General features: G+C 38.2%; 1 protein-coding gene across 4 annotated transcripts in view; it reads right to left on the bottom strand.

Moving 5' to 3' along the window:
• PLS1 (plastin 1) overlaps positions 1–22,967 on the bottom strand; it is a 72,071-nt gene that overhangs the window by 19,069 nt on the left and 30,035 nt on the right. For all 4 annotated transcript variants that reach the window (XM_060767784.2, XM_060767787.2, XM_060767786.2 and 1 more), the window contains exons 2-10: positions 22,325–22,433; positions 15,693–15,856; positions 11,962–12,091; positions 9,396–9,528; positions 4,767–4,848; positions 1,754–1,919; positions 1,473–1,615; positions 536–631; positions 127–322 (exon numbers count right to left, since the gene is read on the bottom strand). In XM_060767784.2, the coding sequence (XP_060623767.1) occupies positions 127–322; positions 536–631; positions 1,473–1,615; positions 1,754–1,919; positions 4,767–4,848; positions 9,396–9,528; positions 11,962–12,091; positions 15,693–15,856; positions 22,325–22,394 (1,180 nt within the window). In that variant the 5' untranslated portion in view covers positions 22,395–22,433. The remainder of the gene's footprint in view (positions 1–126; positions 323–535; positions 632–1,472; positions 1,616–1,753; positions 1,920–4,766; positions 4,849–9,395; positions 9,529–11,961; positions 12,092–15,692; positions 15,857–22,324; positions 22,434–22,967) is intronic.

Raw genomic sequence — 22,967 nt, 5'->3', positions numbered from 1 at the left:
GTGTATGTGTTTGCAAACATGAGACTTCGCAGCTCTTGGATCAATTGTGTGGCATCAATTCATTTAAAAAGCCCAACTGTATTTGTAATTTCCTAATGACAAACAATCCATGTAGACGGAACTCACCTTCTAGTAAATTGACATCATAAGAAGAACTTTCAGGCTTTTGCAGTGCAGGGAAGGTGTTAAAGAGGTTTGCAACAAAGGCCATGTTAAGTTTAGGGTTGCCTGCAACCACATCTGTTGGAGTCACAAACTGTTTGCAGCCCAGTTTGTCTGCTTGCTGAAGCATATATTCAGCCCTCTTCAAGTCATTTTGCTCCTAGAAAAAATATAACTTGTGCTTCTTAGAAAAAAATATAATCTTAACATTTTACACGACTTTACGTAAGACTGTATTAGATTTAAAATATAGTTCTAAAGCCTGGGATTAAGAGGGCTCATATACTCCCAATTAAACCCAGAACAGCAAGATTGTGATTATTTAAGCACATTGTGGTTGTTTGGTACGAGTATATTTTGCGAATACACTTACATTAAGGCCTGAAAGATCAATTGCAATGGCAGACTCGCCACTGGTGCCTTCTTTGGGTGCAATTTGATTGAGCAGATGAAAGTAGGCCTTTGAGTCCTGAAAAATAATAATAATGAAAGCATTGGCTCCATCCAACTAGTGACATTTTGGCACAACAAGAGGTGTGGGGACAGTAAAAACTGTCATTTTCTTCCTGTATCATGTACTCTTATTTGTCCCATAGGAGGAATTATTTATTTTTCCTCACATTGACTTCAACAGGGCCAACACAAGGATATGCTGGAGGAATCAGAGGGGGTTGAGTCCTGCAGGTTGACATGTGCACCCTGAAACACTCCTGCATCATAAACAGTAACATAACATTTATGCTATTTCATCTGGTTTCTTGGAAAGATAGAATTGTCCCTTTTATTGCCACCTAATATTTACATGAATTAATTACACCTTTTATATTTTGATCATGGGTGGCAATGTTGTTCCAAAAAGGATATTTTCATCAGAATTTACTGCAGGTAAACAAGATTTTTGGAATGGTCTAGATCAGTTTAGTTCAAAGATTTCAAATCAAAATCAAAATAATTGATTTTATTTTATTAGGGAGTTGGGGCCCCTGGTTGCACGGCGGGTTAAACCGCTGAGCTGCTGAACTTGCTGACTGAAAGGTTGGGGTTTGAATCCGGGAAGCAGGGTGAGGTTCCATTGTTAGGCCCAGCTTCTGCCAACCTAGCAGTACTAAAACATGCAAATATGAGTAGCTCAATAGGTACCGCTTCTGCAGGAAAGTAACGGCCATGTGACCTTGAAGTTGTCTACGGGCAACACTAGCTCTTCGACTTAGAAATTGAAATAAGCACCACCTCCCAGAGTCGGACATGACTAGACTTAATGTCAGGGGAAACCTTTACCTTTACTATTAGGGAGTTAGACTAAGATATACCTTAATGTCTTGACTAAAATTGCTTATTTTCTTCCATCCAGCATTATTCAGATGATAGTTAACCCAGCGTAGCAGGAGCTCTTCTGGAGATAGTTTCATTAATTGTTCTAATTCTTCCTCGTCACTTAGCAAACCAATAAGGGCTACAAAATAATAATTAATAAAAATTATTTTTTATTATTTAATATTTTATTTTTCTCAAGTTACAGAAAGTACATGAGAAGATATGCTTCATCACAGATTTCCTATTTCAGAATTCCTGATGGTAGTTAATTTCTTACCTTCATTTCTGGATATTTCTATATCAGCAAAAAGCCCGACTTTAATGATTTGCCACAACAGTCCTAACACCAAATGTGGTTTGCCATCCTTTAGATCTTGTGATCCAATATTGACTACAGTACAACCAATAGCTGATGCAGAATTCAGTGCAAGATCTAGGTTTTCCTAGAACGAAAAAGGAAAATGCAAGTAATTAGAAACTGGGATTTGTTTTATCCCTGAAGAGCAATAACTATCATTTCAAAACACATAACTCTATGAAAGATATGTAGAACAAACCGACAAGGGATATGTATTGCATTAGAGCTTTTAATAAGATGATGTGGGATGAAATTTTTGTCAGGGTCTCTTTAAACACAAAATGACAAACTAAAAGATAATAGTGCATGAGTCTTTTCACAATGTTCAATCTTTTTCTCTGAAATACTCAGAAAGCCATTATCAGTCATTGCTATTCTTACCATCTGGACTGTTTTCTTAATATATTTTTTTTTAATTAGCCAAGCGACTGCCAGATGGCATTCATAGTTGGGATTTCCAGGTGTCTGACTCCTTCAACCAGAGGCATTGGGCCAAGTGCACGGCCCACTTTAAGTGGCACAGAGTAAAAGACAACATTTAGTAGTCCAACACTATTGAGATCAATGGTGAGGCCTTTTTCTTGGTCCCACACCATCTCAAGCCCGGTTGGGAAGGGCAAGAGAGAGGGCCTTTTCTGAAATACCCTTCCAAAAGAGTTTAGGTTAGCCCCCATCCTTGAATCTTTCCGATCTAACCTTAAAACATGGATTTTTAAGCAGGTTTTTAAGCTTGAGTAGGCTGAAATGGGCCCATATGAGGTTGACACTCTGGCACTTTAGTTGTGAATTGATGGCAGCTAGTTTTATTTACAGATGGTCTGTGTTATTGTATTTTCTATTGTGTGTTTTGATAGTGGTTGTTTTATAAGTTATGTGATATTGTTTTATACTCATGTACCGTTTATGTTATATGCTGCACCATGTAGCACCTTGTAAGCCGCCCTGAGTCCCCTAGGGGAGATAATAATAATAATAAAATAATAAAACTTTATTTATACCCTGCCACCATCTCCCCGAAGGGACTCGAGGCGGCTAACATGAGGCCAAGCCCAAACAATTACAATAAACCAAAAGTACATATAAAACAGACAATAGCATCAAATAAAATGCTTAACAAAAACATAGTAATGCAATACAAATAATAAAAATGTGATAAATGCAAATTATAAAATGCTAAAGGAATTAGACAGAGTGAGCTGGGCTAAATGTGATGGGTAAAAATTATAAAACCCGTGGGTGAGATAGATAGAAGGTGCTATGATTAGTGGGAGGCTCGGAAGGGATAAAAAATCAGGTTGTGATGGGGGCGGGATATAAAGTTTTTTATTATTATTAAGGTCTATATTGATGCTCTCAAAAGTACCCCAGCTAAACAGAGTACATGGCAAAGTCAGGAAACAGGTACTTAGTTCTTTACAGCAGAACATTAGAGGTCTCCTTGAGTCCCCCATTGGCAATGCTGCAGAAGAGAAAAGACCATCACATTGCTCTTAAAAACTAAAGAGGCCACAAATGTCTTGCTCTGAGGAATATTGTGGGTAGATTTCCCTGGGAGATTGCTGCACATACACTATCAGAATCGGACATTTGGAGACTACTGGTTTTGTGGAGAAAAGTGCCAACTGCTTTGTGTGACCAACATTGCTTTCCACAAGGTCCATCAACTTTCCACTTCACTCTCAGAACAAGACAGAAGGAAATTGTGATGATGACAGAAAGTGGTATTTCCTTTCCTCTTTCAGGAAATAAGAGTTTGTGCTGCTGCCAGTGGCGAATTTCTGCTACAAAGTGTCGTGATTTCATATTTTTATGCCCACCCATCCTGTGTGAAAAAAGATAAAGCAATGCAGAAACAGAGGAGAACTTCCAGAGAGAAGAGCACCTGAAATGTAAAATTAATGTGTTGGGACATTGATACTAATGACCTAACACACTTCTATAGAAATATGGTACCCCATCTCAAGGTCTGCATAGTGCATGGATTGAGAAAAAAGGGAAAATTGGGGCATTGGTATTAAGTATGTAAAAATGTGCATTTGTATATTGGAAATATAAAAAGAACCAAACTGAACCTGAACATACAGAAGGAAGGAGCAGCTTGGTCAGAGAGACAAACATTAAACTGGAGAAAAATGTATAAAAGCTAGGCCACTCAGAATAGGAGGGAAGGAAAATAAGGGCTCAATAAATATTTGAATATATGCAGAGAGGAGAGATAACAGAAGAACATCCCAGTAATGTCTTCACAGAAGATCATTAAGTGTAATAACTCAGGCAGACAAGCTGTATAATGTTAGGAAATTCTATTAATAGCAATGTAAATCGTAAGTTTATAGTTTATCTCTCTTACTGTAGGTTATTTAGTTAATTGTGCACACAATTTTATGAGCTTCTGTGATCATTCATCATTGAACTGGGGTGTGTGAGCAATTATTTGAGATAGTAATATAATCTAGCTAAGGAAGGAAGTGAAACTGTGTCTGTGTTGTAAATGATACCCACAAAATACTAGGGCACTCATACAATATCAAACCATTCTACAGTTGCAAGGACTATCAATGCCTTATTGGGAGATTTATTATTAGATTCCTCCAGATACAAAGTGGAACTGTTTTTCTCCATAAATGTAGTATCTCTGTAACAAAAGGGCCACTGGAGTACTGCAAATGAGTTTGCAAACAAACAAAGGCAGAAAGCACTCTGCAGCTTTCCATCATCACAGTTTCGCTTACATTAGATGTCAAGTGGTGCTATTTATAGGGAATAAAACAACACAGGTACATACTGTATAAGAACTCGAAACAACTAGGTATTTAATCATAACTACAATTCATTACTATTTCTATTTATGTTACAGTGTTGTTTTGTCATTTTTCCTAACAAACTTTTGATTTAGATTGAAGAACTCAAATTCGGGCTGTGCTGTACTTACAGATATAGTGAATGGGGTAAGCTTCTTCTTATTAATAACTCGTTCATCAATTGTGTCGGATTGGGATAAGTTAATCATTTTGCTGGGGAAGAAAAGGTCAATATTTCTGAAAATAGTTATCAAATTACTATAAAAGACAAAATGCATATTTTAACAGTTAAAAAGATCTTGATATATTAAACTCATCAACATAAACTGCAGCAAAAAATCAGAAAGAGTTTCAAGAAAAAAAACAATACTGTACAGTAGAATGAAATATTTAATGAATAATATGCTTTCCAAAGATTCAGGCATTTGCAAAACATTCTATATATAAGGAAGGTCAGACTTCCCTTAACACAGTGTTTCTCAACCTGGGGGTCGCAAAGGGGTTTCAGAGAGGTTGCCAAAGACCATCAGAAACATATAATTTTCTGATGGTCTTAAGAACCCCTTTGGCAGAAAAGGCTGGAGAACTCTCTATCTGTCCTTCTTTTCCTTTTTGGAAACAGATGGCAAATCCTCCCACCAAAATCCCTCCTCTTCTGTGATTAGCCGGCCTTCTGAGACTCCAAGCAGGGAGGGGAGAGCAAGCATGCTCGGCGCATGGCAGCATGGTGTGCATATGTGAATGAGGGAGAGCATGTGAGGCTGGAGGAAGGCTCACACCAGCAAGTCTGTTCAAGGCATGGGGGTTCTATGTGGGAATTTTGGCCCAATTATATAATTGGTGGGGTTTAGAATGTTCTTTGATTGTAGAGGAACTACAAATCCCAGAAACTACAACTTCCAAATGGCAAGGTCTGTTTTCCCCAAACTCCACCAGGTTTCACATTTGGACATATTGAGTATCCGTTCCAAGTTTGGTCCAGAGCCATCATTGTGTGAGTCCACAGTGCTCTCTGGATCTAGGTGAACTGCAACTCCAAAACTCAAGGTCAATGCCCACCAAACCCTTCCAGTATTTTCTATTGGTCATGAGAATTTTGTGTGCCAAATTTGATTCAATTCCATCGTTGGTGGAGTTCAGAATGTTCTTTGATTGTAGGTTAACTATAAATCCCAGCAACTACAACTTCCAAATAACAAAATCAATCCCTTCCCAACCCCACCAGTATTCAAATTTGGGCATATTTGGTATTTGTGCCAAATTTGGTGCAGTGAATGAAAATACACCTTGCATATCAGATATTTAAAATTCATAACAGTAGCAAAATTACAGTTATGAAGTAGCAACGAAAATAATGTTATGGTTGGGGGTCACCACAACATGAGAAACTATATTAAAGGGTTGTGGCATTATGAAGGTTGGGAAACACTGACAGAATTATCAGAACTATCAGGGTGCTTTCGAAGCACACAAAAAACTGAAACTAATCCACTGAGAGTTTGTTGACATATCCATGTTCAACCTCAGTGACCGTACAATAAATAAATGTTGTGCATCACTGAATTTGACAGATCTTCTGTGGCACCACTCTCAAAACTCAAATACAATGCTTTTAGTGGTGAGAGTTTCAACATTCAGCTGACAATCATGTTCCCAGACATGTATATCAACATGTAAATTTGCCAGGATTTAATAAGACATATTCTAGTAAGTAAAATTAATTCCACTTTTACCTATAAAAAAGCCAGGTCACAAAATCTGTCTCATAACAGCAGCTGATACCAAACAAAACTGCCAAGCAATCCAAAGTACTAATGGACTGCACAAGAGAAAGGACTGGATTTTTTTCATTTAGTATAATCTGACTGTATCATTTAGAGCAGTAGTTCCCAACCTGTGGTGCTTGGAACACCAGTGGTCTGCAAGAATGAAAATATGGTCCGCGGCCTCACCATTACTACACCATTGGCTCAAAACCACATGTTTCAAGGCAATCAAGAGTGACTGGTCTCGCAAAACCCTCTTATAGTGCTGAGGCAAGGGGGATGTCAGGAGGGGAGAAGCTGACTACCCATGAAAGATTACTACTACCACATCAGCTCTAGATTATTAAATATGGTTTTCTGTGGATGAGCAGATGGCGATAACTGGATGGCATATGTTCTACATCAGAAACCGATTTGTAGCCCTTTTGATATTAATGTTGGACAGTGGTCGCTGGTGAAGTGGTCCCTGGTCAAAATAAGGTTGGGGATCACTGATTTAGAGATACAGCTCAAAGAATTTGAATATTTTACTAAAGAACTAGAATATATCAAATTACCGATTTTAAAATTTTAAAATTTGAGGCCAGCAGATCTTAAGGTGACCACCAAAACAGAATGTTTTGCACACTTTTAACTCATGAAATATAGTGAATTCCAAAATTCAAGTTATATTGCAGATCAATTTTCTTCACAATAAAAATGTCATATTTAAATAATATGTAATGCTGAAGCAGAAAAAGGTCCAAGAACCCATTTCCCATATTAGTCTATTAGCTGCTATTTAGGAGCCTGGTATAAATCAGCCAGCATTTCATTAAAGTTGTGTTCCATAAACTGGTATTCACTGGCATATTGCTTTTAAATAGCAAGGTTCCATATACAGTCAGTCCCTGAGATACAAACATCCATCTTACAAACAATTCATAGTTAAGAACCAGATAGGGCAACAGGAAGTGAGGGAAATCTATCTCTAGGAAGAGAAAATCACTTCTAAAAGAATTAAGAAGGGGGAAAGGTGTCTCAATTGACGCTTTCTCACTAATCCATGTTTCCACAAGAAGCCAATTTTTTCAAAATCCAGTATTCACAGGGATAGATAGTGAGGTAAAATTTTCTCAACAGGTGCACAGACAGTATAACAAACACCGCAGGGGTGTTAGCCCTTCCCTGTCCTATCCAAAGCTATATATATATATATATATATATATATATATATATATATATATATATATGTTAGCCCTTCCCTGTCCTATCCAAAGCTATAAATATAAATAGCTTTGGATAGGACAGGGAAGGGCTAACACCCCTGCGGTGTTTGTTATACTGTCTGTGCACCTGTTGAGAAAATTTTACCTCACTATCTATCCCTGTGAATACTGGATTTTGAAAAAATTGGCTTCTTGTGGAAACATGGATTAGTGAGAAAGCGTCAATTGAGACACCTTTCCCCCTTCTTAATTCTTATTCTAATTCTTATATATATATATGGCTGGAGTTACACTTTAAAATGTCCTGGTTCTGACTTACAAGCAAATTCAACTTAAGAGCAAAACTACAGAACCTATCTTGTTCTGAACATGAGGACTGCCTGTATACATTAGCAGATCTGTCCTTCATGATTTCATCTGTTTTATTGTAGTATAAACTTTACCATGTCTTATGGCAGCAAAAATAATTACAAAAAAAAAAATAGCTTTCCAAATACGATTTCCTTGCTGCTCAGGAATTTGAGGGTGTGTATCTCTCATGTATGTAAAGGGTAACCTAGTCAATATATTCAACACACTTATATGTATAAACGTATATATGCTAACATTCTTAACACCGCAGGTATGTATACAGATAAATGAGATAAATATCAGCAATTCAGAAAACACATGGACTTTTTAATTATTACTGAAAATCACTTTTAAGAGGAAACAATGATAGTAAGTGTACATAGCTATATAGCTAAGATGCTACCAAAAAGGGAGAGAGAAAAACACCCAGAAGTTTGCAGAAGCATAAAACAACAAAAACTAACACCTTCACATATAGAATCATAGTTAGAAGAGATCTCGAGGGCTATCCAGTCCAACCCCCTGCCTAGAAGCAGGAAAATCGCATCGAAAGTACCCCAGGCAGATGGCCATCCAGCCTCTGTTTAAAAGCCTCCAAAGAAGGAGGCTCCACCATACTCCGGGGCAGAGAGTTCCACTGCTGAACAGCTCTCACAGTTAGGAAGTTCTTCCTAATGTACAAGTGAAATCACCTTTCCTGTAGTTTGAAGCCATTGTTCTGCATCCTAGTCGCCAGGGTAGCAGAAAACAAGACTGCTCTCTCCTCCCTATGACTTCCCCTCAAATATTTATACATGGCTATCATGTCTCCTCTCAGCCTCCTCTTCTGCAGGCTAAACAGGTCCAGCTTTTTAAGCCGCTCCTCATAGGGCTTGTTCTCCAGACCCTTGATCATTTTAGTCGCCCTCCTCTGGGCACAATTCAGTTTGTCAACTCTCCTTTAAATTGCAGTGGCCAGAATTGGACACAGTATTCCAGGTGTGGTCTGTCCAAGGCAGAATACAGGGGTAGCATGACTTCCCTGGATCAATAAGGACTGATTGAGCTCTCTAATGAAAACATGCTGAATGTCTAACACATGCAAGAACAGGAAAGGGTTGAATGGTGTGCTACACAGGGAAAGCTGGAAGAAACTTAACAAGTATGTCCTGTTTCCAGGAGGAATCATAACATTTTGTTGCAAGTCTCACTTGTTACACTTGATTAAGGAGTATGTGAAAACATACTAACATCTCAGAATGAAGACATTACATAGTTTAATTCCTTCCTACTAACTTAAAGAAAGAAAAAGTTTAAGCTCCCTACTGAAATCAGTGGGACTTAACAGTGTTTAACTTTGGCTGGACTGCACCCAATGTGTTTCAGTACTGCAATTCAGCAGTCAATTTGCTTTTCTAGTTAACATTTTAAAATATAAAATGGACACTAAACATACCAAAGGAGGATGCCGTCAGCAAGTGACTTAAAAAGGCTATCATCTGATGGATCCATAGGGAGAAGATGTTTGCAGTCAGGGTCATCTTTAAGAGTTTTATTTATCCAGTTAACAAAAGCAACCTTTTCTTCCTCTGCAAAAGAAATAAAAAGAAACATAAAATAAAAGGTTCACTTAATTGTTGAAGCCTGAACAAATATCATAAAATATAATTACAGAACTGGAAAGAACTCAGTGGATCAACAAATCCAAGCCCCGTCCTTCAGAAATAGTGATGTTAATGTTTGAATTCATACATTTAAATTAGGACACATCAAAAGGGATTTAATAAAAATGTTATGATCTCCTGGTTGAGAAACCTTGATATATAGACCCTTTCAAACTCTGCTCCATTACCATTTGTTACTACTAGTACAATCCAATCCACGTGAGTCTAAGCAACATATATTTTCAAATAGAGGTTGGTTTTCTTTAGATGAAGTTTTAATAATAAACGACTGGCTACTTCCCCAACATTCAGTCCTTTTTCTGATTCAAATGAACTGAGAGCAAGATTTATCATTACACGAATAATACCATGCAGTAAGCAGTGCTGGCTCTTACCATGCAGTGAAAACCAGTAGTGATTTGTAGCATATCTATAGCACATTTGTAGCATATATATCTGTAGTATTTCCAATAGTCATGGGCCTTGTGACCATTTCACCCATTTGTGTTTTCGTACTGTTTGTTTCATTTGGATGGCATGAAATAGTACACCCCCTCTGGTATGGAAATGTCAGTGAAACGAAAGGAAAGTGGGAATGGTAACCTTTGGTCGTCTGATTTTTGGAAAGAAGAGTGCGTGTGTGGCATGCAGGCCTGCCAGTGCCTAAAACTGAGGGGAAGGGGAGCCCGCCGATAGCCACCAATAGGTTGAAAATATTATTTATTTATTTATTTATTTTTGGGGCTGGGATGAAAAAGCTCATTTGGAAAGGCACCTGTTTTCGGGAGAGGCACTTAAAAACAAAAATGGGGCCTCACGAATGAACAGAAATGGATAGTAATTCTGTATAAATGCACAAGACTACTTTCTAGTACAGTTATGTTTCCTCTCTTATTCTCTAGATGAACCAGCAAATGTAGTAGGTTGGTTAGTAGGCGCAGCTGGCTGAAAGTCAGCTGCATTAAGATCACTCTGACCAAAAGGTCATGAGTTCGAAGCCAGGCCGGGTTGGAGTGGGTTTCCAACCAATTGTCTAGCCTGCTGTCGTTCTTTGCAACCCGAAAGACAGTTGCATCTGTCAAGTAGGAAAATAAGGTACCACCTTAAAGTGTGGGGAGGCTAAATTAACTAATTTATGAGGCCTTAAAAACACTCCGGCAAACACTCCTGCAAAAAGCATGCGGGGAATGGGGAAGTACTTCATCAGTGTCGCAGATGGACGATGAAAGGGACAGCTCCCCTGGCGGCCAGAAAAAGTTAAATAGCCTCTGTCTATGTCTGTATATGTTGTATGTCAAAATTGGCATTGAATGTTTGCCATATATGTATACACTGTAATCCGCCCTGAGTCCCCTGCGGGGTGAGAAGGGCGAAATATAAAAGCTGTAAATAAATAAAATAAATAATAACTCGAGAACCAGTGTTCAAATCCCTACCCAGCCATGGAAACTCACTAGTTAACGTTAACTCGTGTTTACTCAGTCACAGAGGAAGGCATCCCTCCCCTAAATTAATTTTGTGAAGAAACGATAAACTGGAGGCGACTTGAAGGCAAATAATAACAATAACAAGGTGTATATATTTCTGAATATTAGATTCTAAAGAATGCTTGCTGGTGGCCGGCCAATCAGTGGAAGCCTCCTTTTGCCTAGCCAATCAGGGGGCACCCCCAAACTTCGAGCAGCCTATTAAGGCTGTGCAAGGCTCCTCGCAGGCAGCGTGCCTTTTGATGTGCCATTCCACCCACCCTTCATATGTTTAATTGGAGTGATGGTTCCATTGTGCTTTGTTCCTTTGTCACAACTTGCAAACATACAGCATGGGCCCTGGATCTGGCTTGCTTCCCCCCCCCCTTATTGGAGGGGGGGAGCATCTGGCGGTTTATCAGGGGTGTGACGGTAAAGGTGTATTGTGCCAGTTGCAAACAGTAGCATCCCCTGGCGTGGTTAAGCGGTAAAGAAAAGCAGTGGGCTGCCCTTCCCTGATCCAGGACCATGCACGACAGCCAACCCTTATTTTATTCTGTAAGCAATAAACAAGTTGTGGCCTTTTGTTATTCCAACACTATGTATGTGTCATAATTGGGTTGCTAGTGGGAGGCGGTATTCACACATGCCCAAGCAAATTAGATTCTAAAGAATGCTTACTGGGAACTAGTGCTGTAAGATTAATCATTTAAACATTACTTTATCTGCACTGTTCATTCTAGTAAACATGTCAGATTAAAAAACAAAACAGTAAAAAAAATTAAGTCAACATTTAAATTTTAGAAATACGGCAATGTTCTTGTATTAAATGCAAATATAAGTTTATTGTTTTACAGATTATTCTTCTTTGAACAAATGATTAATTATTTACCTGAATAGGAATGCTGGGTCCCTTCACTAGAAATTGATGACGTTCCTCCAATTGCGGTAATTCCCTTTTTTTTATTTATGGATTTTCGGAATGATTTGCTAATCTCTTTACTCTTCAATTCCTGAATAACCTGGAACAAAAAAGTGAATTATTCATACAGTTCCTGCATACTACATATATTACACACAATAGGCTTGTGCAAATAATCATAACAATAACAATAACAACAACAACTATTTTATTTTTGTACCCCGCCTCCATCTTCCCAAAGGGACTTGGTGCGGCTTACATGGGGACGATCCCAATCAACAGAATTAAAATGTAGCACATTAGAATGCTTAACATCAAGTTAAAACAACATAAAACAACAACATTATAACAAAATATAAATGCAAAACATCCTTGTGTAAAGGAGCTGGGGGTGGCGACGGCCAATAGGGAGCTCTGGCATGGGCTGGTCCGTGAGGTCACAAGAGTTGGAAGCGATTGAACGACTAAACAATAACAAAAAACCTTGTGCAAACACTAGCCTAGTGCAAAACTTTGTACCCTCCCGTTCGTTTCTTTCCCTTCCATATAATTATCCCAACCACTAGATCTTAAAATCTGTACTACAGAATGAGCTAAGGAAAAATGCAAAAGAAGGAGCAAAAAACAAGGAGAAATTGATAGCAAGGTGGAATTGTACATTTAAATAAGGAAAGAATACAGGAAGACATCATTAATGCAGCAATATTACATTGATTAATAAAATCTTTTTTTCCAGTAAGATACATAATCATCTTTAGAGTTTGCTCCCTCTTATATTTTTTTTTTAATGCAAACAAGTGTAGGTCATTTCACATTGTTATTATCATTAGACTGAACCCACATAATAGCTAATCAGCTATGCATCCATTAAGCATTTTTCTCATTCAGACATTACTGAAGATTGCTAATTACAGACTGCATGAATATTCTCCCATCATCCCATATAATTATCATAGCTCTTCCTATTTGGAGAAAGATGAGACACTTTGGATAGCTCCATCTTGTATTAGGCTACATTACTAATTCATTATTATTCTTTAAAACATATGACATCTAAAATGCTTTTAAATACCGCAAATCAGCTCAGAGGTACTTCCAGATGAGGCTTTTAACATGCAAATACTCTGCCTTATGCATTGAATTTTATGGAACGTCCAGGTGGCTGTTGTTCTCCGAATTGTATCTCTCTGGCATTTTTATACTGCTCCCCCCCCCCCCCCATTTTTTTCTTTCCACAAAAATTTAGTTAATACCAAATAGATGTAGAATTTATGTTGAGAGTTTGTACTCGGGCCAAGGTCTTACTGTCACTGCCAAATGCCATGAGTAGAAATGAATGTGAAAGCAGCAAGAACACAGCTTTCAGAACACAAAAGAAAAAAGGAGATGAAAGCCGAGAGCTTCAAGTCACCTATTCCTCAAATTTCCAATTCCTAGGGAGGTCTAGAGAGCCAAGCCATATGATTTGAAAAACACCATAGAGTCTGAAATTTCTTTCTCTCGTCCTATTACCTTTTCTTCCCTCCACGAAAGCAGAAAGAGTATAACGATTTGTCTGTTTCATGAACGATATGCCCTTAATGTGATCCCAGCACCCTCCACCTGGAAGCTTCATAAGTTTTAAGTGATAAGTTTTTTAGCAACAGTTCATAGTACTTCTTTAACTGCAACCTAGAATCCTCCCAATATACTTGGTTTTTCCTGACCATGGAATTTATTCCAATTCTGATGATCCATTTTCAAAATGCTGTTCTTTTAAGTAATTCCCATATTTCTCATTTAACTGTCCATATGTAAACCACCCTATTTGTATAACTTCTTCCTTCAGTTTGTCAGGAGGGACTTTGCACAGTTAAAGCTTGTGCACCAGTTGCGATCATACCTTGAGAAGCCAGACTTGGTCACGGTAATCCATGCCTTAGTTACATCAAGATTAGATTACTGTAATGCACACTATATGGGGCTACCTTTGAAGGCGGCTCAGTAACTGCAATTGGTCCAAAGCTAAAGGGAGCACATGATGCCCTTACTAAAACAACTCCATTGGCTGCCGATAAGTTTCTGGTCCCAATTCAAAGTGCTAGTTACCACCTATAAAGTCCTAAACAGCTTGGGTCCTGCCTATCTTCGTGACCCCTTCCCCTTTTGAACCGATGTGGGCTCTGAGATCTGCTGGGGAGACCCTCTTCTTGGTCCCACCACCGTCACAAATGTAGTTGGTGGGGGACGAGGGAGAGAGCTTTTTTGGTGGTGGCCCCACAACTTTGGAACTCCCTCCCCAGGGAGATCAGACAGGCTCCCACACTGTCCTCCTTTCGTAGGGACTTAAAGACAAGGTCCTTCAATCAAGCCTTTGAGAATATTTAGCCCCTAGTTGTCCTGCATAGTAGTCGCACATCCTGCACTTTATCCCATTACTGCAACTGGCACTGATTTTATTCCTAATGTTTACAGCCCGGCCATGGTCACAGTAATTTACCACCACGGTTAGAGGATCGCAGCTTGATTGAGTCTGAGTTGATGTTTTTATATGTGCATGTGTTTTATTTTATTGTATTTCAGATTGTGCTCACTTTTATGTTTTTTTTAGGCACTTTGTTCCATCTGTAAGCTGCCCCAAGTCCCTCTGGGAAGATTATGGCAGGATATAAGAATAAAGTTGTTGTTGTTGTTGTTGTTGTTGTTGTTGTTGTTATTATTACAGTATTCCCTCACTTATTGCAGGTGATCTGTTCCAGGACCACCTGCGATAAGTGAAAATCCGCGAAGTAAGGAGCTCCGCCCACTTGGCAGTGGTTTCGTCCTGTTCGCCGAATGTGCTGCTCGCCGCCTCTGAGGCCCCTTGGACAAGTTGATGGCCTCTTAGGTAGCAAGTAGCAGACTCGGCGAAGAGGACGAGGCCGCTGCCAAATGGCAGGAGCAAGCCCCAGAGTATGGCCTAGCACCTGGCTCCCCCCCCCCTCCGCTTATTGCAGATCCGCGAAATAGCGAGTCTGCAATAAGCAAACCGCAATATAGGGAGGGAACATTGTATTATTATTATTATTATTATTATTATTATTATTATTATTAGTTTGAACATATCATTTCCAAATGTTATAATATCTTTATATCTCAACCATTCTTCCTCTTTGAGGGATAAGGGATTTTAATAATGTGCTTCGTAAGATGTCATGAGCTTCTTAAGATGTACACACCTTTTACACACTGCTTTTATTGTACATCTATATCTCCTTCTATTTCCTGCTGCAACTCTTTGGAAATCTTAGACAGCCTCGCATCTAAGAAACCAATTTTATCAGATGGATTTCATTAAAGGATATACTGTTTATTCTTTAAAAAGTTACTAAATGAACTTTTAAATTATTATTTTAGGGCATATGGCCATAAACTCCCTGCTTATTTCACTAAATGCAGCCGCACCACTGAATACCACTGTAGGAGTTGGAGCCCTATCGCTATTCCTTAACTAGCATGGCAAAGAAATCAGTACTACTCACATTCCTAGTGTGCAGATACATTACATGAAGATAATACACCACATAGAGGTGTACTATATAAGAGAAAGCTAGAGTATGTAACACAATAAGCTCTGAAAAGTATAGTTTAGTAATGACCTCATATTTCATTTATAACCTACTACATAGTACTAAACAGGTCACTCCAGGTAAACACAGAGCTTGAGAGAGTAGTATACTTACTGATACAAATTCTTCAAAGTTGATTTTACCATCCTTGTTGTTATCTGTTACTGCGATGATTTTTTCTACAATTTCTCGGACTTTATAGCCAGGTAGAGGAAGGCTTGCTTCTTTGAAAAGATCTTGAAGTTCATAATCACTGACATATCCACTATTGTCAATATCTGTAAATATAATATGTAATGTTGTAATTATCCACATCATTACTTTTATTTTATTGTGTGAACACAATTCAGTAGGGTTTCTGGACAAATGCATACATTTACAGCTGCATTGTTATTAGTTTGCATAGGTAGAGATAGCTTTGTCTTTATATTTCTCATGCTATATGCCAGGGGTCCTCAAACTTTTTAAACAGAGGGCCAGGTCCCAATCTCTCAAACTGTAGGAGGGCAAGATTATAATTTGAAAAAAATTAATGAATTCCTATGCACACTACACATATCTTATTTGTAGTGTAAAAACACTTAAAAACAATATAATAATTAAAATGAAGAACAATTTTAACAAATATAAAATTATTAGTATTTCAGTGGGAAGTGTGGGCCTACTTTTGGCTGATGAGATAAGATTGTTGTTGTTGTTGTTATGTGCTTTCAAGTCATTTCAGACATTTCAGACCCTGAGCAAGGGCCGGGTAAATGACCTTGGAGGGCCGCATCCGGCCCCCGGGCCTTAGTTTGAGGACCCCTGGTAAATACATTTTAAAAAGAGTATATCAAAAGGGCTTTTATGCCATTTAACTTATTGTAATTCAGTCCTTTCAACTAAATACTAAAAATCCTTAAGTATTAAAATAGTTTTAACCCCCCTAATAACACAACCCAACAAAATCAAACTTTTTGCAATAATCGGAAATGAGAGTAGCACAGTTTAAATCAATTTTTATGCTGCTTTTAAATATGTCGTTATTTTTTCAATCACATCAACTTTTAAAAATATGATGAATGGTACATTGCAGTGGACTACTATAAAGTCTGCACATTTCACATCATACTTGTGTAACACAAGACAACAGATATAATTTTAGGTCATTCTTATAGAGTTTTGTGTGCTGAATTCAGATCTGTGTTTATTTTTTTTCTCTATCATGTGTAGTTTTTGCGACAAGGCTAATAAAAAATAAATGCATTTGGGCACTGATATGAGTTAGGTTCTATTGATAACAGTGTGTACATTCATTAATTATTTGATTAGCCCCATCGCAAAACTACACATGATAAAGAAAAAATGAACACAGATCTGACTTCAGAATGACTTAAAATTATTTCTGATGGAAAATACTTGTTGGCTTGTGTAATCAGTAAAACAGAATTCCTTAATAGTCAACTAATTCTTGCAGTGTATATACATCAATATTTTCAAATTAGTATGTACACAGAAATAATCAAAGCTATAGAATTCCTTTTAATCAAATATTCAACTTCTGCATATTCAGATTTTCTTAAAATATCAATAATATCAATTACCTTATAACAAAATACTCTCCACTGATAATCAATACTCAATTACAGTTGTTAATTTATTTGCCATAGTTTATTTTTGGAGCTTGAATGTCTTAAGTCTTTTTACCCTTGATTACTCAGTCAAGCCCAGCTCATAGTTTCAGATATTCCTTGAAAATATGATAGCAAAAATGAGAAAAAAATAGTTTTGTACCAGAATTCCTACAGCCCCTTCTCCCAGCCAGGATGGCTGTGGGTTCTGTGAATTCTAGTCCAAAGGTCAATGTAATTAATTATCACCAAAGAAAACCATAATGTATATTTGTAGGTTTTTAATTGTTTTGAAATGCTTTAAATTTAAGCCACTTTGAGTCTCCTTTGTGGAGAGAATATTTATTTATTTATTTATTTATTTATTTGCCGCATTTGTACCCCTCTCTTCTCACCCTGAAGGGCACTCAGTGTGGCCTTACAATAGGCAACAATTTGATGCCTTATCAAACAACAAATGATAAAATAAACATATACATTAAAACATAAAATTAAAAAATAATATAAACATTTTAAAAATTATTGAAAATCACATAATCCGTAATCATAGTCAAGTCCATTCCAGTCATGATTGCACATATTCCCTCTTCTCTTATTGCATGACATTTCTACCCAAAGGCTTGGTCCCAGAACCATGTCTTCAATTTCTTTCTCAAGGTCAAGAGGGAGGGGGCTGACCTGATAACACTGGGGAGGGAGTTCCATAGCTGAGTGGCCACCACTGAGAAGGCCCGGTCCCTCATCGCCACCAACTGTGCCTGTGAAGGAGGTGGGACAGAGAGCAGTGCCTCCCCAGATGAACTTAATCTCTGAGATGGTTCATAGGAGGAGATACATTCAGACAGATAAACTGGGCCAAAACTGTTTAGGGCTTTATAGGCTAAAGCTAGCACTTTGAATTGTGCTTGGTAGCAGACGGGCAGCCAGTGGAGCTGACGTAACAGGGGGTTGTATACTCCCTGTACACCACTCTGGTGAGCAACCTGGCTGCGACTTGTTGGATCACTTGAAGCTTCAGAACAGTCTTCAAAGGCAACCCCACATAGAGCTCATTGCAGTAGTCTATTCAGGATATAACAGGAGTGTGGACTACCATTGCAAAGCCTGACTTCCCAAGCTATGGGCGAAAAAGCAGGATATAAACAAATATCATCATCAAAACAAATTTTAAAAAGCTCATACCTATCCCCATATTTCCTCCCTGGAATTTTTCAGCCCTATAACACTTCTGTTAAATATCTTAATTCTAGGAAATTGAGATGACATATTAAAGTGATTATTTCCTGAAACACAATATTTACTGGAACATTATGACTTTTCTCAACATCACTCTGTTTGTGTCTCTGCCTGTTCCCAGTGTTGTCAATTTTGAAGTGAACTTAGGGAAAGAAAACATCACCGTTCCTTCACAGACCCTTGCTTACAAGTTCTTGCAGATAAACAGTAAAAATGGCACAGCTTGAAAGGACCTTAGTTGCACTTTTCAATCCTGGCTTCAGCAGATATCTTAACAAGAGACAAACAGAAAGTTCCTGTTCTTGTGCAGAGGAGCTTCAGCTCCCCTGGTGCCAGATAAAACCGACAGCTCTCTAATCCTGCAGGTGGGTTGTGTAGGCAGAACGGCTGATTGAACCTTAGCTGACTCCCATAGCTTTTGTGAGGCTTAGAAGAGGTCAAATCTGTAAGTTTTTAGCTCCTGTAGTCTGAAGACACTGCTCTCTGTGAATGTGATGCAGGAGCAGCGGTCATGCTGCCCGCTTTAGGCATCTATTTGCTTGCATGATATCCCTGCATCATATTTTTAAATAAAACAGATACTATGAAAAGACACTATAAGCTTACTGCATACTTCCTTATGCTAAGAAAATATTATTTCAGTGTTGCCCAATGACACTCTCAAAGCCAGGGCAGTGTATAACAATATATAAACAAGAGTTGTTACATGGCATTTTGCCTTGATGATCACCAAGAATCAAATCTCTGGCTTTGAAAATTGTAACATTAAGCACATTGGCCATGACTCAAGAAGCTGCACATGGTGTTCCACGCATGTACAAGTTATTCCTTCCAGCAGCAGTATTTACACAAAAGTCCCAAAAATATTAACATCCTATAAGGTGCAGGAGAATGTTGCTTGAAGACAAATCATGGAATCATAGAGTTGGAAGATTCCTCGTGGGCCATCCAGTCCAACCACTGCCAAGAAGCAGGAAAACTGCATTCAAAGCACCCCTGACAGATGACCATCCATCCATTTCCAATGGGAATGGGCATGTGAAAATACTTTGTACTCATGGTCTTCTATGGCTTATGACCCTGTCCATTAAATGGGGAGTGAGCATGACATTTTTTCTAGGCTCCTTAAGAGACATGTAGTTTATGCTGATAGCAGCAATTTCTGGGATTCTTGGTTTGAGATATGGCTTGCCTATGTTGCTGCCTCTCTCTCTCTCTCTCTCATCATGCAGCTATTGAGCTCAGAAGACTGTAGATGCATCTGCACTGTATAATGCATGCTGTTTGATACCACTTTCCTGCCATATGATAGCTCAATGCTATGAAATTGTGAGAGTTATATAGTGGAACACCAGCCTTGTTTCGTAGAGAAGGCCAAAAGACCTCGTAGTGTCAGCTGCATTAAGATCACTCTGACCAAAAGGTCATGAGTTCGAAGCCAGCCCGGGCTGGAGTGGGTGTCCAGCCATTGTGTAGCCCATTGTCGACCTTTGCAACCCGAAAGACAGTTGCATCTGTCAAGTAGGAAAATAAGGTACCACCTTGTGTGGGAGGCTAAATTTAACTAATTTATGAGGCCATAAAGAAAGAGGACTCCGGGGAATGTGGAATGCGGAAGAACTTCATCGGTGTCGTTGATGGACGATGAAAAGCAGCAGCTCCCCTGGCGGCCAGAAAAAAGTTAAATAGCCTCGGTGTATTTGTCTGTTAAACGTTATTTGTCAAACTGGCATTGAATGTTTGCCATATATGTGTTTACTGTAATCCGCCCTGAGTCCCCTGTGGGGTGAGAAGGGCGGAATATAAGAACTGTAAATAAATAAATAAATAATAGACAGGTACATAAACACACACATACACAAACACTATTGGCTTATTTTTCAGGATATATACACACTATTGCCTTATTTCTGAATGGCACCTTTTGGCTTCCACCATAACCACTTCAGTACCCAGACTTGCTATCAGAGGGATGGCCAAATGGTTTTCCTGTACTAATGATTATTGATGGCAGTTTTACGTTTATCCCAGTGTAGGTATCTTTGTTCCTGCCTAGCAATACTTTCAGATAGGTTAGTATTCTATACTGACAACGGAGAGCTGGAAGTTTCTGCAGAGTAGAAAAATAACCTGTCTCTGTAACACATGTTATCTCTCGCCAATTCCTTAAGATCAGCTTTCACTCAAGTATATGCTTTCAGAATAATTATTGCTTGTTATCTGCTACATTTGCAAATGGCCACCATCGACTAGTGAAAAAAAGACAACGGAATCAGAGAATTGAGCTCTAAAACTTACAAGGATTACAGGCTCAACACTACATTTTTTTAGTTTTAAGGTGACAGGGAGCAAGCCATTATAACCTTAACTGCACTTTCCGACTGAACACAACACATTAAAGTTATTTATTAACAGCACTTTCTACAACACAAGTCACTATCACAAAGTTCAGCTCCTTTGAACTGTACATGAAGAACTATGTGAGGCATGGGCTAAATTATCCATCCACTGCTTTAAATGCTTTAAAACTGTTTTAAAATATAGTTAAGTTACAAATATTCCAGGAGCTCACGTGACTTCATAAAAATATGTGATGTGTCCTGTAACCTGAATCTTAATATGGCAGCAAATTGCTGACAAGAAACCAGAGTGAAACCATGGAACCAAAAATAGTGGCAAGCTGCTTTTATAACCCAAGAAGAATGGTATGGGCAATGTATGAAGGTTACTATCAGTCTACAAAAATGCCATAACTATTATGCTATGTCACCTCATGCTGAGGAATTACAATGTCAACATACTAAGCAAATACAATTAAATACATAGGCCGTTTTCTTCTCTCAGCTATTAAACCCACCCTGAAAATATTACTGTGACAACATTTAAGAGAAGCATGTTTCCTTTCTTTGTCTACCCATTACAAAATAGGAATGCAAAAGTTTCTCCTCATGGGTACAATATACTGGCCCACCTATAGATGCATAGAAGACTGCTTCACATATACTAATAGCCTTATTCAGACATTCATCTGAATGCACTAAAACTGGGAATAGAGAGATGGTGGCAAGTATATTCCAGCTCCCAACATCTCTAGACCCTTGCATAGTGAGTGGCAAGTTCAAAATGTACTCTGTAAACCATATAATTACACTATCCATGCACTTAGTATTAATTCTTCTATGTAGTTTGAAGGATGTTCATATATCTGCAACAAACATATATCCATAAGAAACCTAACATTTTCCAGAGCTTTTGCTGTAATGTATGGCTTTTAGTATTTTAGATTTACTGTATACAATCCTAATTTGTACAGTTAACACTATGCATATCCTAAATCCCTAAATAAATATATAAATACTGTGCATTGGAGGAAGTAAATCTTCGAATCCATCCCAATATATTTTAAATGCATCTTTGTATTGGCAAGTACCAGTAGTAGTAATACTAAGTCAGTGAGATTACTAATCAGTCATCATACTGTGCCTTACACAGTACAAAGGCCTATTGACTTGGTAATTCCTTGTGTCACTGTGGAGCAGAACAGACAACTCCGCATCTTTATGCTTGTTCACTATGCCCTGCCTCATATACAGAGAATTGTTGGAGACTACAGACAATGCTGTTGCTGTTGCCTGTTTTTGGTCAAAAGACAGTTAGCCGCTTGTGCTCCTTCTATTTTTCTCAGTTTTATACTAATTTTTGCAATCCTTTTGATACAAAATAAATAAACAAATTAAGATGAGTAGAGAGCTGAAATCACTGAAGGCTTCCCAATGGTATTTTGAGAACCAAGACAATGTGGTGGGATATGGGTATGGCAGAAAATGTATAATCTTCCTTTTAATGGTGTTTCTGTTTGTTTACTCTCAGATGAAGTCTGTAACAATTCAGCAGACTTACCTATTTTACTAAATGCTTCCTTTAATTCTTCCAGTTCCTCACGAGATATTGTTGTTATGTTGTTTTCCATCTTCTGACTGCCACACCAGCTGTTTTCACTTCTTTAAACCTGAAATTAAAGAAAATGTGTTACAAAGTGTGCTATAGAAAGTATGCAATACTTTCACTGAGAACAGTGAAAATATTGGCTAATTCAAGGATGAAGAATATGTTGTTCTCCAGATGTTGGACTGCTGTGCCCAATGATTCTTCACCATTGATAATTGCACCTAGGATTGATGGACATTGCAGTCTAAGCAGCATCTGGAAGACCACTTGTTTCCCATGCCTGCTTTATGGTATTTGTCAGCCTGTCTTTGGGGAAAATATCACCCTGAAAATATTTGATTCCTCAAGGTCAAATATAGTGTTTTGCATATTATACAAAGATAATCCCAGTTTCTAGTGGTAAAACTATACTAATGCAATCACAAATTTGGTGACATGATTTTTAACACTATCCAAAGTCTGATAGAATAACACTCTTAAATTCAAAACATTTTTGACAATTTTGTATGTATAAAATGACCATCAAGACCACCATGATTTGTACCTTGCTGTTAGTTGAGAGCAGCCTAGCTTCCGTTTCCTGTGTCAAAATGCT

Source organism: Anolis sagrei, chromosome 3 (assembly GCF_037176765.1).
Source record: "Anolis sagrei isolate rAnoSag1 chromosome 3, rAnoSag1.mat, whole genome shotgun sequence".
NCBI lineage: Eukaryota > Metazoa > Chordata > Lepidosauria > Squamata > Dactyloidae > Anolis > Anolis sagrei.
This window is presented reverse-complemented; position numbering and strand designations above follow the sequence as displayed.